At 36.6% G+C, this 17,332-nt stretch overlaps 3 protein-coding genes across 3 annotated transcripts; 2 read left to right on the top strand and 1 right to left on the bottom strand.

The window, feature by feature from the left end:
* Positions 1–2,357: 2,357 nt before the first annotated feature.
* On the bottom strand, positions 2,358–3,299 carry LOC132779559 (olfactory receptor 4D9-like). Its single transcript, XM_060783244.2, has one exon. The coding sequence runs from the start codon at positions 3,297–3,299 to the stop codon at positions 2,358–2,360; it is 942 nt and encodes a 313-aa protein (XP_060639227.2).
* Positions 3,300–10,921: 7,622 nt separating this feature from the next.
* On the top strand, positions 10,922–11,857 carry LOC132779558 (olfactory receptor 14A16-like). The gene has a single exon (XM_060783243.2). It carries the CDS (start codon positions 10,922–10,924, stop codon positions 11,855–11,857), a length of 936 nt encoding a protein of 311 aa, XP_060639226.2.
* Positions 11,858–16,306: 4,449 nt separating this feature from the next.
* LOC132779557 (olfactory receptor 14A16-like) lies at positions 16,307–17,251 on the top strand. Its single transcript, XM_060783242.2, has one exon. The coding sequence runs from the start codon at positions 16,313–16,315 to the stop codon at positions 17,249–17,251; it is 939 nt and encodes a 312-aa protein (XP_060639225.2). The 5' UTR covers positions 16,307–16,312.
* The last annotated feature ends 81 nt before the right edge of the window (positions 17,252–17,332 follow it).

Raw genomic sequence — 17,332 nt, 5'->3', positions numbered from 1 at the left:
TGATAAAGTTCTTCAATCATCCTTTCCCCACCAAAATTCCTCCCATCAAAGATCTAAAATATTATTTAAACAAAATAATATAGGGAAATAAAATATCTATAATACAGAAGACATTTACCTACCATCTTGATTGACACTTTACTTGGCCAATTATTGCATTTTTCTCTCTCAGTGTTGGGAAGAATAATTCTGAGATCCCATAATAATAATAATAATAATAATAATAATAATAATAATAATAATGTTGAGATGCTATTTGCTAAACATAGAATACTAACCAACATGAGCTAGTGGTGAATAGGCATTTATTTATTCTATCATGGTGACACAACTCTCTCTGTGTGTAGAAATGCTAACAATATAAAAAGGCAATATGTCCCCTAAAACTAAAACTAAGGAAGAAAGAACATTCGGTATTGCCATACAATCCCAGAATCTGTTTATACTGGCAAATAACAATACAGCATACTCTTAAGGAAGATGTTTTCAATTTGCATTGGGAGCAAAGTACTGAATGGAATGAAAATTGAAATCAGTAATGACCATGAATTTAACAAAAACTAGTTGTAATTGATCATGGGAAAAGAAAATGGAATACCACAGATATATACAAACAGACACATTCCTTTTTTTCTCCTTTTCCTTTTATTCATTCAATAAAATTGGATTTGGTGGCATATGTATCCTACAATAGAATTAGAAACTTCACTTCTAAATTTTGTATGCAAAAGAATAAGTATATAATTTTGACCCATTCCCAATACTATCTAGACAATACCATCAGGAAATTTTCCAGAAGACAACACCATCAGTGTCCATCTGTTGAAATCCTAGCATTAATCACTCAGAAATTAACACATTTAAGCTAACAAATATTGTCTTCCGTCATTTCTGAAAATTCATTCTGGTTTTTATTAGCTTGACTAGTGATTCCTATAATATCTTCCGACATTCCCATACAAGATGTAAATCTACAATCAAACAGAACACATACCACTGACAGACACTGAACATTGGTCATATCCCTAGGAAATGATGACCTTTTCCATAGTCGAATTGGATTGTCTTGGATTAAACCATCATATTCTCTTTTCCTCTCCTCCAACATCAGGATATAGCAGTGCTTAATATGAGCCAACTCAAATACGTTTTGATCCACTCTGAACAGCAGTCTGATAAGAATCGATCCTTAGCACATTTGTGGCCAGCTCACAAGTCACAACTATCTACCAGATATGATCTAAATACTTTCTTCACCTATTTCAATTGCTGCTCCTATTTTAAAAGCTTAACATTCCCCTCCACTTTGCAACCCTCTACATTTATCATAAGGTTACACATCATGCCAAATTCAAACAGATATTTGAAATTCAATTGTGATATATCACAAGGAGGAAGAAAGGTGAGAAAAAAGGACTAACATCCTCAGGCATGAGTTGTTTTCCTCCGCATTGTATCTCAGAGCTAGACACATTCCACTGCCAGCATTTTGCAGTATGGGAGAAGTAGTGTGTACAGAAAGTGTATTAATTTATTGTCAATTGTTATTCTACCTTTCAATGAAGATGTTCTTCAGCACATCCAACTCTAATAAAATATAGATTAAAAGCAGCAATTCTAAATTAAACAAATAAATGAAAAATACAACAATAAAAGAGCACCCAACCAGACAGACTGATTTTCAGAATAGACTAACTTAACAAAGTTTGTTTGGATAAAAATGTATTTGTACTTCTGTAGAAGAGTGGAAACAGATAACTGACCTAGCATTCCTTGCCAATGACTTTCAGGTTTTTGGACTAATTTTTAAAATGTTAGTCATCAATTTAAGTTATGGAGTATTTTTGGTTGGATGGGTCACAAATTGTACAGGTTGTGCATCCCTTGTTCGAATCTCTTGGAATAAAAACAATCTGATTTTTCAGATTTTGTAATACTTGCATAATGAGCTATCTTGGCAATGGGATCCAAATATAAACACAAAATTAATTTATGTTTCATATACACCTTATGCCTGACTTGAAGGTAATTTTAAACACAATATTTTATACTCTTATATTTTTATAAAATGAGGTTTGTGTATTTGGAACCTTCAGAAAGCAAAAGTATCACTGTGTGAGCCACCTATGTAAACAATTTTCGATTTTGGGGTAATATGGCATTCTGAATAATGCATGCTCAACCTACATATGTGTCAGATAGATAGTGACAACTTACCTAGTCTGTAGCACAGAAATATGTTTTCTGGTTATGGAACAGTTTAACAAAAGATCACTATTCTTAAAGACACCTTTCATATTTCTAATATGATTATAGTCTACAAAATCAAAACACATCCCAATTTTAAATCTAATTTCTCATCCCTTCTGAGAAATCTTCAACATTTTGCCCACTAACCTTCTAATAGCATTTTTCATCTCTGTATTTCTCAATGTGTAGATGATGGGATTCAGCATTGGTGTGATAACTGTATAGAGAATGGACACTGCTTTATCTCCTCTAAATTTCCTAAAAGGACGGTCATAAATAAAGATGCATGGGATAAAGTGTAAACTCACTACTGTGATTTGGGCAGCACATGTTGAAAGAGCTTTATGTTTTCCTTGTGAGACATGGTTCCGAATCTTGAACAAAATAATGCTGTATGAAATTAGTAAAACAATGAATGTTCCTGTGGTAACAAGCCCATTGTTGGATACCATAAGGAGCTCAACTATGTAGATGTCTGTGCAGGCCAACTTCATCACCTGTGGAACATCACAATAAAAATTATCCAATATGTTGGGACCACAAAATGGTAACTGTATTATCAATGCCAGCTGAACAATGGAATGAACAAAACCACCCAGCCAAGCACCCACAATGAACCCTAGACATGCATTTCTTTTCATGATGACTGTGTATTGCAAAGGTTTGGTAATAGCCAAGAACCGATCAGCTGCCATCACCATAAGGAAAAAAACAACAGTGCCTCCTATAAAGTGAAAAAAGAACATCTGTGTCAAGCATCCATGAAAGGAGATGGTCTTCTGCATTGAAAAGAGGATTTGCAGCAATTTAGGAGCAGTAACCGAGGATTCGCTAATATCTAAAAAAGCCAAGTTGGCCAGAAAGAAATACATAGGCATGTGGAGGTGATGATCAAATATTACAGTAACGATGATGGTGACATTCCCTAACCATGTACTCATGTATACCATCAAGAAGAAAACAAAGAGGAAAAGTTCCAATTCTCGATTTTGTGAGATCCCCACAAAGACAAATTTTGTAACTCCACTTGTGAAGTTATTCATATCCATTTAGTTATGTTGTGGCAGTTACCTGGAAATGGAAAATAGCAATTTTATTTCTCCAGTATCATTTCTTCTACTGTTACATTTCAATATAATTGCCTTTTTTTAAAATGTCCAGAATTGCTTAGTTTCATTTGGAGACTGGAAACATGATAAACTTCAGTTGACAGATCTGATCATCATAAATGGTCTCAAATGAAAATAAAATGAAGGGATTCTGGTCCATAAGCAAATTTCTAAAATCTGTGCTGAGAAGAGAGAACAAGTGTTCAGTGCTATATATAAAGCAAAAAAGGAGTGGTGGGACAATAAAGTGTGAGAGGAAATCAGCAGAGAATCCATTGATTCTACAGTATATTTAATTATATTTTAAGTGATATAATATGAGAAGATAATAAAGTCAACTGGATAATAAAGTCAACTGAAACCTCCTTAGCACTAATAGAGTGTAATCCAAAGAAGGCTATCCTCTATCCTTTTACCTGCAAGGAAGTTTCACTTAACTGAATGTGCAAATATCAAACTGTACTGTTTGACAATTTTACCACATTGTCTAAATTCAGAATTTGTTTGGACAATGCCCAGTCACGTACCTATGCATATTTTTGATTTTTCACAATAAACTTCCAGAGGTGCATTTCTAAGTACTTCCTTTTTAAAATACAGTAATATCTAAGCAATTTTTGGCATTCATATATTTTACCTCTAAGTAAAAAGATCTCATTCCTAAAGTGCACAATCTAGCTAAAAGAAAAGTACTAAAGTCCCATGAACCCAGTGGAAAATCTTAGATCCAGATATCACTTGTCCACTATATAGACAGAAACTCCAAAGCTGTAATATTCATGCATAACATGTTTCAAAATTTGCAACAAATACCTTACTCTGTGCTCGAAATCTAAGTTTCTATTTCATCTAGTGGATCATCCATCCAACACAGTTCCTTTGTTGTCATGATAGTTGGTGCTGCAGCTTGTGAGATATTGTTAGCCTGTTTCTTCAAGAAAACACAGTCAAGGTGGCAATCTCATACACTACCAGAAGCAATAACCTAAGTTTACTTTTTAATGAGACCATAAAAAAACTCTTGGGTATTAGGTGTGCAGCACTTGAATTGTTTAAGCTCTGAAGAAAAAAAATGTGATGTAAATGTAAGTAATGCTTGTAAGATTTTCTTACTTTCCCTTGCTTGTTTGGGAACATTTCTAGAAATGAGCATTATTCAGTGTTACCTAATTAATGTTAATTGTTAACCTATTTATTTATTTTATTGAGGGTATGCAAAGCAAGATGTGGGGGAGAAAAACTGGTTTGGAGGCAGCAGAAGCAGTAAGTCTCACTCAGACCAGACACTGGAAAGACTGACCAGAAGGTGGAAAATCTCAAGCCACCTGATCCCTGGTGAGGGAAAAGATCCAGATATCAGCCCAAGGACATCAAATTTATACCCAATTCCTTGAATGTATGATCCTCTAGGGCTCCAGATTCCCATCCTTCACCTACAGTTCACAAATACACACTAAATATGCCAGAAGATGTTCACCAATTCATATCCCCCTCCAATTTTTTTTTACCGCAGCTAGGGCACAGGACTCTGCTTCGTCCCTATGTCCCACAGAGCATTTTACACCTTTTGCATATCACCAAGAAACAAGTTATTTCTCAAATATGATAGGTTGACTCTATCTTTCCTAAACAATTTCAGAGTGGGGAATATAAAAACCTTGTCCATTTTGCATTGCGGGTCTTATCTCATTGTTGACTCCTTTCTGAGCCACATCGAGGTGCCAGATACTAAAAACATCAATTGTTCCAGGCCATCATTGTAGTGAAATGAGGTCTGATTAAACTAATTTAGGTGTTGGCCACATATCCTGAATATTCCAAAATCTTTTATGGCCTAAATGATAAGAGTTTTTCCTTTCCTTAAATGCATGTTATTGCTACCCAAATGGATGATCAGTACAACTTGCAAGAATATGGAGCTCTATTTTTTTCACACATGTAGGCTGCATGGATCCTCAACCAATGCTGAAATATTGACGTAGAATATATAAAGTTGTTGGGTTGCCTCTAACAACAAACATTCTGAACGGGTGTTTGTAAACATCTAGAAGCTGTATAAACTGTTGATATGATTGCCCTTTCTCTGAAAGATTACAGGGAGCACTATGGATACATTTCTTCTCCATCTTTATCACCTAAGGTCCAGGGAATTGTAAAGGTTTTGAGCATCTTTTATAATTTTTGAAAGGTATCCCTACTGGCCCCATACCTTCTGGCTATCCGTAAGTGAGTGAAGACCTTCTTCTACCAGCAGGCATTTGGGTAGAATAAGGGGCATGCTGCTGGGGAGGTGTGAGCAGGATTCTGGAGAGCAAAGAGTGTGGGTTTAAAAGGCTATTTTAAATGTTTTATTATAGTCTACCCTGTTTTTTACGTTAATCCACATGATATTATTTATTTGTTTTTATTTTTGTATTGCACTTTTTAAACTATGATCTAAGTGTGGGATTGTTAGCCTCCATGAGTTCCAATGGGGAGAAAAGCAGGGCATCAAAACAACAACAACAATACCTCAGCTGCGATTCTTAGTCTAGGATAGCTTACCTGAATGTTGAGAATCTTAATGCTGAAATATTGCAATGCATTCATTATTGAGTTGCCCAAGTGGGTGATCTAAAATCTGCAGTTGGTACAAGTTTCCATGTGGGGTGACCTTTCACATATTTGTTGAAAAGATGTAAATACTTCTACTAAATGAATGACATTGCATTTCTTTTGGGAACCATGCAAGATCTGGGTCATATTTATATGAGAACACTAAACTAGGATGAAAATTATTGAACAATAAATTCCTCTTTCTCAAAAGTAGCATAAGTGTATTCCAACTTTTGATTTGTAGCACAACAGGTGAACCCAAAGACTTGCAGCCCTTTTGCACACTTAGCACCTGTGGAATCCAAGGTAACTAGTCTGCTGATTATCTAGACACTGCTAAAAGTGGGTAAAATCTTGACCTCAAGCTTTTGGTATTATCTTACGAAGACCTGAGGACCATGTTAAAAGTGCAATAACCTTCTCCTATTCCAGTGGTCCTCAACCTTCTGAATGCTGCCACCTCTTAATACAGTTCCTCATGTTCTGGTGATCTCCCAACCATAAAATTATTTTTGTTGCTAGTACATAACTGTAATTTTGCTACTGTTATGAATCATAATGTAAATATCTGATATGCAGGATGTATTTTCATTCACTAGACAAAATTTAGCAAAAATACCTGATACACCCAAATTTGAATACTGGTGGGGTTGGGGGGATTAATCTTGTCATTTGTGATTTGTAGTTGCTGGGATTTATAGTTCACCTACAATCAAAGAGCATTCTGAACTCCACCAATGACGGAATTGAACCAAACTTGGCACACAGAACTCCCATGACCACCAGAAAATACCAGAAAGGTTTGGTAGTCATTGACCTTGAGTTTTGGAGTTGTAGTTCACCTACATCCAGAGAGCACTGTGGACTCAAATAATGATGGATCTGGACCAAACTTGGCATGAATACTCAAGCTTCCCAAATGTAAATAGACCTTGGCATTTGGGAGTTGCTGGGATTTATAGTTCACCTATACTCAAAGAGCATTTTGAACCCCACAAACAAGAGAATTGGACCAAACTTCCCACACAGAACCCCCATTACCAGCAGAAAATACTGTGTTTTTGATGGTCTTTGGGAATCCTGATACTCCCTCATGAACCCCCCCCCCTCCCCAGGGGACCCAGCCTCCAGGTTGAGAACTACTGTCCTATTCAGTCCTCCAAGTCCTTTGGACAAGCTCTTCTGGTGGCCATCCATGTTTCTCTGGTGTGCTACACAGATCTTTGTTGTTGGTTGGTTTGGGGCATGATAGTGCAGTTCATTTTCAACCATGATTTTAGATATACCCCAACTATTACTATTGAGATGTTTTTAGTACATATAGAAGAAACAAATGTTTATGCACACCTTCTTATTATAGTTCAGCTCATCATATATTTTGTATTTTGATAACACAGACAATCCATGTGGATTTCAATTATCTGATAACTATACAGTGCTCTGATATAATTAAAATACCCATTTAATCAGCAAACACAACACAAAGGCATAACAGTTTCTGAACCCTAATTTACAGTCACAATGTATTGTCGCATTACCCAAATTGTCAAGCAGTTAATAGTAAACAAGGGTCATACTGAAATCTCCTAAGCATACTGCCCAATCCGTAAAGCTACAAGAATTTTACAGTCACCATTATTTGCCTCACTAAACCTACTGAAATATATTTTTCAATTTGCACCTTCTAAAAAAGATCCCATTTAAAATGATGTCAATATTTCCAAATAACTGCTCATCACAGAACCAAATAATTCTCAATTGAGAAAACAGTTTTAGAACTTAATTTGGGCAATAGTCTATCATACTATGGAAGTAGGAATAAGGAAGGGAATGAAGCAAAGCACCTCTGGAATCCATCTCCCATGCCAACTTATCACTGTAACCATCTGTGAATATAAGAGTGGAATATGTAAGTTTTGTGAAAAATAAGAAAGGGAAATTTAGGTGCTGTGCAACATCTTTATTTTTTAAATTGGGCTGTTTCTCAGAGGATCTGTGATATTCTCTGAGGGCCGATTCCCTGAAACACCAGAGAAAATGGAGCTAATATAAGCACTTTCACTTATGTGTCTTCATAATGTACATAATGTGTCTTCCATGACACTCAATGAAACTTACATTCCTATCTTCCGAGAAGCACAAGGCTCAATCTCTTAGAAAATCTCCTGGAAAGTTGATGGAACCCATTTATTTAGGAGTTCAACTCTGAACAAACAATGAACCAGTAGATAGAAGAATAGGATCAATGGAAAGATGAGACTTCTTTTTTAGAAGAGATAGTTTTTATTTTCCAATGAAGGGTTATCACCACAGACAACAGAGGATTTGACTTCTCCCACTATTATCTCCTCAGAGAAGTCCATACAGAAGCCTATTGTCAACCTAATATTCCAAGAGAACACAGAGGCAAGTAGAACTCTTTTAGATTATTCTCCGTAAAGATGAAGTAACTGGTTTGCCCAACATTTCCATTCTAAAAAGACAGGCAGGCTGAGTGTGTGTGTGTGCTTACATATTATGTATGTGTGCATGCTTTCAAGTTACCTGCTGACTTATGACAACTCCATGAATGTTATAGGGTTTTCTTAGGAAAGAAACAATCAGAGGTGGCCTGCTTTCTATGATCTATATCATATAGCATCTCAGATTTGTTGGTGGCCTCTCATCCAAGCACAAATTAGTGGAAAGAAAAAAAGACATTTTTCTTTCTCATTTCTAATGTTTCAGAACCTGAGTGATACATGATAACATTGAGGTGTAACCAAAGAACACTAGCTGTATTATTTATGTCTTATTTTATCTTTCTATATTCCTGGTGCATATATGAAGGATAGTGTGATCCCCATTCTTGTCAGGGGAAAAGAAAGCCATACCTCTATGTGTTGTTTATTTAACTAAAGAAAAGCGTTGAATGAGATCTGGATTCTTTTTGTAAATGAACCTAACAAGGATCTATCTGGTTATCTAGCCATTTTTCTAATGCTACAAAATTAAGATTCTCTTGAATATTAAGTTCTTTCAAACACCCCCCCCCCCCCCCCGACACACACACACCATACTATGTTGCATTTATTAAATCCAGAATGATAAGTATTTGTTAGCTGTGGTGTACACTGATGTTTTTTCTTGCATTTTTGAGTACCTCAGACAATTCAACTTGTTTATTGAAACTAGAAACCCATCTTTAAATCTATTTTCAGTTACTTTACAAATTTTCACCTTTCTCTAGGCTTATTTAATTTACCATTAAAGTCTCCATCAACAAAACTTCCTTTACTACACATCTTGCTTGACATCCCATATAACAGAGTTGGGATTTCTGCATGAATATCACATTGGAGACAAGATTTGGGAAGTGAAATGTATATGTGATCTTTCCCTTACACATGTGAGAGGGGTTAATTCTGACATTAGAGGTATATCAGTAGGTATCTAATATTATTGATGGTTTTGAAATGTTCAATATTATTCTAATTGCTCCCAAACCACCAAAATAATGAGTCAACACAACTGTGTGGGTTAAACTATTGACAACTTTTATTAATGTTACCAATCAACCTCTATGTAACTTGCCAACCAATTTAAAGGGCATGAGCTTGGTGTGTTATCAGCTGAGTCAGTGGACACTGGCCATCCAAGACCCACTCCTCAACTACCATGAGCGAGACACCTGGGTTGCCGTAAGAAACAAACTGTTGATTCCAGAACAACCGCTCAGTGAAACGGATGGAGAATTCTGTCCCAATTCCAAAGTATATTGGGACCAGAACTCTCCCTCAGATATTTTAACCACAGATGAAGGTTCTCATTCATAGTCTACAACACAAAAGGGTGCCTTAGGTACACACCAGGATGTAAACCTATCCCTTTTTCCCCACATGATTACCTCTTTGAAGCCCCACATCCGACTAGCCCTTAATGAACAATGTAGGGTGGCCAACCTCCTCCCCCGAAGAACGTAAGGGGGAAAAATTCCTACCCAACCCTAGTGGCAACCCCTAAAGTACAGTTAATGGGCGGGGGGGGGGGGTGTGTCAGTCAATGCAAAAGCAGGAATGGAGTGCAGATGGGACCACATGACCACGCTGACCATGCCCCAGGAAAGTCCCAGCCAGGACTAGTTTACCTCTCCCTTCATTGAAAAGGAGCAAAAAGCCCTCCTTCCACTCATGTATGGTGGGGGAGGGGAGCAATTATGTTTGTTTCTTGATTCAAGTCAGTGTATGTCTTGACCTAGTTTTTACAAATACCTAAGCTTTGACATAGCATTACCATATGTTGTAAATGACTTGAAGGCACAGGACAGCAACAATATAAATAGACTGACATTGCAACAAGGAGGGATTGTGCAAACAATTATTTTCCTAACATTTTATTTATTTATTTATTTATTTATTTATTTATTATTTCTAACATTTCTACCCTGCCCTCCTCAACCCCTGAGGGGGGGGGGCTCAGAGCAGCTTACACTGGCAGCAATTCGATGCCGAAACATTAAAAACAGATACAATAAATATAACAGAATTTAAACAGTAAATTAAAAACAATCTAAAGCATTATTATCAAGCCAATACTTGCATCCAGTGCAATTGCACATCCAACATTCTTCCTACAAATGCATTTAGAAACAGCGTCAGCATATTCCAGAATTAAAGTAGGTTGGAAAATTCATTAGTGTAAGCAAGGAATATAAACATATTTTAAAATCATGATTGAGTCAAGGGATTTGTTTAGCGTTCACTTTGAGGAACTTGAGTTTGAAACAGAAGGGAGAAGAGAATGTAAAAAAAAATAGATATTAGACTCAAAGTTTCATATTTATAACCAACAACAGCAGTGGCATATTTATATTTAATTCAGCAGTAGGCGAATATTTCCAATATTGCAAGTCAATTGTATTTTCTTGGTGATGTTTGCATAACTAATTCTCTATTATTCATATTTTCAGTTAAAGGGTTCTACAAAATATGAAGCTGAATAGAACGTCTGTGACAGAATTCATTCTTATGGAATTTTCTGATGATTATGGAATGCAGATTTTGTATTATGTAATGTTTCTTTTTGTATATATAATAGCCATCATGGGGAATTTGATCATCCTTCTAGCTGTTGCTCTCGACAACAATCTTAAAACTCCCATGTATTTTTTCTTGGCCAACTTGTCACTGACAGACATTTGCTTTATCTCAACCACAGTCCCAAAATCTATAGCTACTTTTGTGGCAAACAACAGACTGATTTCTTTTGCTGGATGTGTAGCCCAGGTTTTCCTAGTTATCACCTTTACAGGATCGGAGTCTACTTTGCTAACAATCATGGCTTATGACCGCTATGTTGCAATTTGCAAACCTCTGCAATATAATGTAATCATGAATAGAGCTGTGTGCATCCAAATGGCAGCAGCTTCTTGGGTAAGCAACTTGGTTCATGCTGCATTGCATACCAGTATGACTTTTTATTTAAATTTCTGTGGGTCCAATTATATTCAACAATACTTCTGTAACATTCCTCAATTAGAAAAGATTTCTTGCTCTGATACCAGAATTCACCAAATTCTGATTTTTGCCCTTGGCATGATTCTGGACTCATTTATTGCTGGATCCATCTTTGTTTCCTATGGTTACATCTTATCTGCTGTGCTAAGGATTCCGTCAGCTCAAGGAAGGTATAAAGCTTTCTCAACCTGCACTCCCCACTTACTGGTCTTTTCTCTATTTATGGTTACTGCTGTGTTTTCCTACATGAGACCTAAATCACTTTCCTCCCTCACAGTAGACCTTGTTTCTGCTGTTTTATATACTGTTTTGCCTCCAGTTCTGAATCCCCTCATTTATAGCTTCAGGAACAAAGATATCCAAGGAGCTATATGGAGAATGCAAAGGAAATTTAAAAATCTGCTGTGATTCTAATCTCAATGGCAGCTCAAACTTGAAAATATTTCATCAGAAATGTATTATTTTTGTCTTAAATAATAACCATATATATATATAACTATAACCATTTTTGCAAGTCTAGCTTATATATACTTTCAAAAGACATAAAAAGCTGCAGTTCTACACGATGCTACCTTTTCAATCATCTACTGCATATGCATTCTGCTCTGACATATCGTTATTATTGCAGTGACACTATGAATAATGTCATTTCACCATCACATGCTATAAAAAGATGAGTTACTAATTGTGTGCTATTTTTATTGTGGCTGATTTTTCCAAATATTCTTTTAATTTGGATAAAATGCTGTGGTATGGTCTGGTCCAGGACAAAGTTCATGGGAGGATAAAACCATGGGTTACTATACTGAGTAGCACTAATCCAAATGATTTCATGACATGAGAGGCTCTTTACAGGCTTTCATGGAATAATAGGTGCATGAACTGTAGTAATGTTCTCTATATAAGTAACATTATTCTTGCACATTTGGATGCTGTTTCTCCAAATGCTCAGAATCCTGAACGGAAATGCTCAGAATCCTGAACCTTTTAGATCCTTACTCCCTGTCCTACTAATGTAGAGGGAGCAATTTATTTCATGGTATGAATGTATAATTGATTTGCATATCCCCATTAAATTTCTATATTATTTTTTTTTAAAAGTCTTCATTAGTTTGATGAAATATTTCCTGTGAATCTTACTCATCATTTTAATGTTGACCAGATGAGAACCTTGTTCCCCAAACACCCTGAGTATATGCTGGGCCTGTTCATGAAGCAAATTATCCTAAGAACTTTGGGGTGGCCAAATATTGCTGCCTTTTCTCCAAGGCAAGATGCAATGTGTTCCCATCTGAAGTGCTTTGAGGTAGATTTGTGGAAGTCCCATACATGCAAGACATTGCCCATGTAATAACCAGGATGTTGACTGCATTTATCACATTTTACTGTCCCACAGATTTTACAAGCGGGCTTGGCTACATATTATTAACCCACTGTGTTCAAACTACCTGTTAGATCAGCCCAATTCCAAGTAAAGTTTATACAAGGTGACAATTTCACCCATGTAACCTTGGCTGTTGTCAACTTTCTCTGTGAGTTAGACAGGATAAGACAACTATCTGTATTAGACTCAGGTTGAAACTTGCCCTGTATAAATTTGCAGTGTTTTTACTGTTGTTCATATGCATGTAGCATTGCACTCATCCTGCTTTTATGTGGTCTCATCAGTTTATGAATCTGCTGTGCACTTTTTCCACTGAGCAAGTTGGATCTTTTGATCGTAATAAAAATTGATTGATTGACAGAGAGAGAATAACTTTTGACTTATTCTCAGTGTGTAGGGAGTTGGTGTTGCATCTTTTTCTTTTTAAGAATATTGTGTATGTCTGTAATTGCAAAGAAGGAAAATATAAGTAAATTACCTAAAATTAAAGATACATATTCTCCCTGAGTTTTGGTCTGCCTTTATTTTGATTTGTTTAAATTTATAATAAAAACTCAAAATAGGCTTATTCTTCAAAGAAACATATAAATATTCAACATATTCAAGGACAAAAACATCCCAGTTGGACACCAAAGTGAAATGCAGCATGAATATTAAAGCAGATCATTCTTTCTCTAAAACATCAGTAAAAACATAATTTAATTTCATCTGTTTATCTCTCCATATTTTCATTTTTTAAGATTTTCCCCTTTTCTCTGTATAATCTCATGGTGTCATCATGATACCTGCAATATACAGCCTTTTCCTCTTCAATCTGCTCAGAAAACAAGCATTGTCATCATCATCATCATCATTATCATCTTGGATCTCTGGTGGTCTTGGAAAAAGGCAAACCTCATTTTAAAGTACAAATTGGATTTTTTTCTAAAACCTCTCTCTACTGCTGGCATGAAAATTAACTCATTCTTGCATTCAAGAAAGCAATCAATGATTAACTGTCCTGTTTTTTTTCTTTGGGGAAACAGCTTATACTGAACAGTAGGCTCATGCAATTCAGCTGGAGAGTGATCCGTTTTTGGTAACCAAATTTCATTGGGCACCCAGATCCATTTTTGGGAGCCTCCTGAAAATTGGCCAATGGAAATATCTGTTTTTGGCTAGGCAGCCAAAAGATCCAGGAAGATCTGGCCAATTGGAGGCAATTGGGAACTTACAAGGCTCACTTTCTGTTCTTGGCATCCTTTCCTTTCTTCCTTTCAAGGAAGTCTGGGTTTGAGCAACAAGACGAAGTATGCACCTTTCCTGGGACCCTTTCCTTACTTGACTTCAAAGGAGTCTGGGTTTGAGGAACGCGGTTAAGGAAGCATGCACTACATACTCCTGAATAGAAGGGAAGAAGCCACACCCGGCAGCCATGTGGACCGTTTCAGGCCAAAAAAAAAAAAAATCATGGTGACTGAGCCCTTGCCATTACAACCATCCGAACAAGCCGAACAAGCTGGATTGGCCGAATGGAACTGACCAATCCAAATCTGTGCACAAGCCTACTGAATAGGCTATTCTGTTGTGTGTGCTATCATTTTCTGGCTTTTTAGTAAAGACATAATTGTTATTGCTTCAAAATCAGCTTATCTTAAGCTGTTTTTTTGGTAACCAAATTTCATTGCGCACCCAGATCCATTTTCGGGAGCCTCCTGAAAATTGGCCAATGGAAATATCTGTTTTTGGCTAGGCAGCCAAAAGATCCAGGAAGATCTGGCCAATTGGAGGCAATGGGGAACTTACAAGGCTCACTTTCTGTTCTTGGCATCCTTTCCTTTCTTCCTTTCAAGGAAGTCTGGGTTTGAGCAACAAGACGAAGTATGCACCTTTCCTGGGACCCTTTCCTTACTTGACTTCAAAGGAGTCTGGGTTTGAGGAACGCGGTTAAGGAAGCATGCACTACATACTCCTGAATAGAAGGGAAGAAGCCACACCCGGCAGCCATGTGGACCGTTTCAGGCCAAAAAAAAAAATCATGGTGACTGAGCCCTTGCCATTACAACCATCCGAACAAGCCGAACAAGCTGGATTGGCCGAATGGAACTGACCAATCCAAATCTGTGCACAAGCCTACTGAATAGGCTATTCTGTTGTGTGTGCTATCATTTTCTGGCTTTTTAGTAAAGACATAATTGTTATTGCTTCAAAATCAGCTTATCTTAACCTGTTTGTTTTTTTCCACCTTTTGCCATGCTCTTTAATTTGTATAACATTAAGTCCGTAAGATTCTGAAGAAAGTTAGTGTTTGGGAGAACCATATGGAACTAAACGTTATGTAAACAAAAATGAGGTTGGGTGCTTTGCACCTTTTTTAGTTCAATTGAGCCTTTCCTCATGGGATCTGGGGTATTCTTCAAGGACTAGTTTCCCTAAACACCAGAGCTATTGCACTTATGGCTATTTACAGTGCATATAATATCTCTTCAGTGACACTCAATGAAGCTAATTTGCCTGTCTTAAAAAATAGAACACACTCTTATAAAATCCCTCAGAAAGACGACAGAATGCATTTGCTCAGGATTTCTACTTTGAACAGACAGTGAAAAAAATGGATGAAAGAATAGGATCAATGGAAAAATAAAAGTTCTGTTGTGCAGGAAGAAAGAGGTTTTATTTTCCAAGGAGAGGTTTCCCTTCAGCACATGCTGAAGTCCATTTCTCACTTTATCTTCCAAGCAAAATGAGAGGCAAGTAAAATTTTCTTAAATTATCCCCAGTAATTATACCTGTTTGCTCAGACATCTCATTCTACAAAAGTTCACATGTTGGGAGTGTGTGTATGTGTGTATGCTTTCAGGCTGCCTTTTGACTCAGGCAACCCCACAAAGTATTCTTAGGCAAGGACTACTCAGATTTGATATTGCCAATTGCATCTTCTAAAATATAACCAACAACATCTGGTTTTCAGTGGGGGTCTCCAGCACATGCACTATATATGTTGTTGTCTACTCCTGATATGGTTCTAAATCTCATATTGGTTATTTGATTTGGGTTGGTATGTTTATTGGCCTGCTATTTAAGGCTCATTTTAGCACCACCATATATCAGAAATGATTTAAAAGCATATCACAACAATACAAAGAGGCTGGCATAATAACAAGTACAGAGTATTTGAGCAAGAATCTTTTACAAACATTTTGCCCACAATTGCATTCCATATTGCAGAATTAAGGTAGAATTGAGGAAAGAACTGATTGAATTCTCTTTTTGTTGAGAATACAGTTAAGATGAATTTCCATTCATTAATAAGAGGAAATAGAAAGTAAAGACATGGAGATTTTACTCTTAATTACTTCATCATCATCATCATCCAACCATTTGTAGTTCTGCAGTAGGTGATTATTTCCAATACCACAGAGCAATAATATTTTCTTAATATGGTTTGCACAGCTAATTATCTATAATTCATTTTTTTCAGCATAAAGATTGAACAGAATATGAGACTCAATAGAACTTCTGTGACTGAATTTCTTCTCATTGGGTTTTCTGATGACCATGACATGCACATTTTGCATTATACAGTGTTTCTTTTTGTATATTTAATAGCCGTTATGGGGAATTTTATAATCATCCTAGTTGTGGCTCTCAACATAAATCTTCAGACTCCCATGTATTTTTTCTTGGTCAACTTGTCACTGTCTGACATCTGTTTCATATCCACTACTCTTCCAAAATCCATAGCTACTTCTGTAACAAACAAAAGTCTTATTTCTTTTGCTGGGTGTGTGTCTCAGGTTTTCTTAGTTATCACCTTTACAGGTTCTGAGCTTGCTTTACTCACAATAATGGCTTATGACCGCTATGTCGCAATTTGCAAACCTCTGCAATATAGTGTGATCATGAATGGTACCACATGCATCAAAATGGCAGCAGCTTCTTGGATAAGCAACTTGATCCATGCAATGTTACAAACCAGTATGACTTTTCAGTTAAATTTCTGTGAGTCCAATATTATTCAGCAATATTTCTGTGATGTCCCCCAGTTACAAAAGATCTCTTGCACTGATACCACAATTAACCAAATTCTGATTTTTGCCCTTGGCACGATCCTAGATTCATTTATTGCAGGCTTCATTTTTGTTTCCTATGGTTACATCTTATCTGCTGTGCTAAGGATTCCATCAGCTCAAGGCAGGTATAAGGCTTTCTCAACCTGCACTCCCCACTTGCTGGTCTTTTCTTTATTTATGGTTACTGCTGTGTTTTCCTACATGAGACCTAAATCACTTTCCTCCCCCACAGTGGATCTTGTTTCTGCTGTTTTGTATACAGTTTTGCCTCCAGTTCTGAATCCCATCATTTATAGCCTCAGGAACAAGGACATCCAGGAAGCTATGAGAAAAATGCCAAAGCAATTAAAACATCTCCTAACATGAGTGAATAGACAGCATCTTACAGCATAGCTCTGGCCATACATGGTCTTTGTGCATTTTTAAAAAAATAATGTTTTTCATCCT

The sequence above is a fragment of the Anolis sagrei genome, chromosome 6 (genome assembly GCF_037176765.1).
Source record: "Anolis sagrei isolate rAnoSag1 chromosome 6, rAnoSag1.mat, whole genome shotgun sequence".
NCBI lineage: Eukaryota > Metazoa > Chordata > Lepidosauria > Squamata > Dactyloidae > Anolis > Anolis sagrei.
This window is presented reverse-complemented; position numbering and strand designations above follow the sequence as displayed.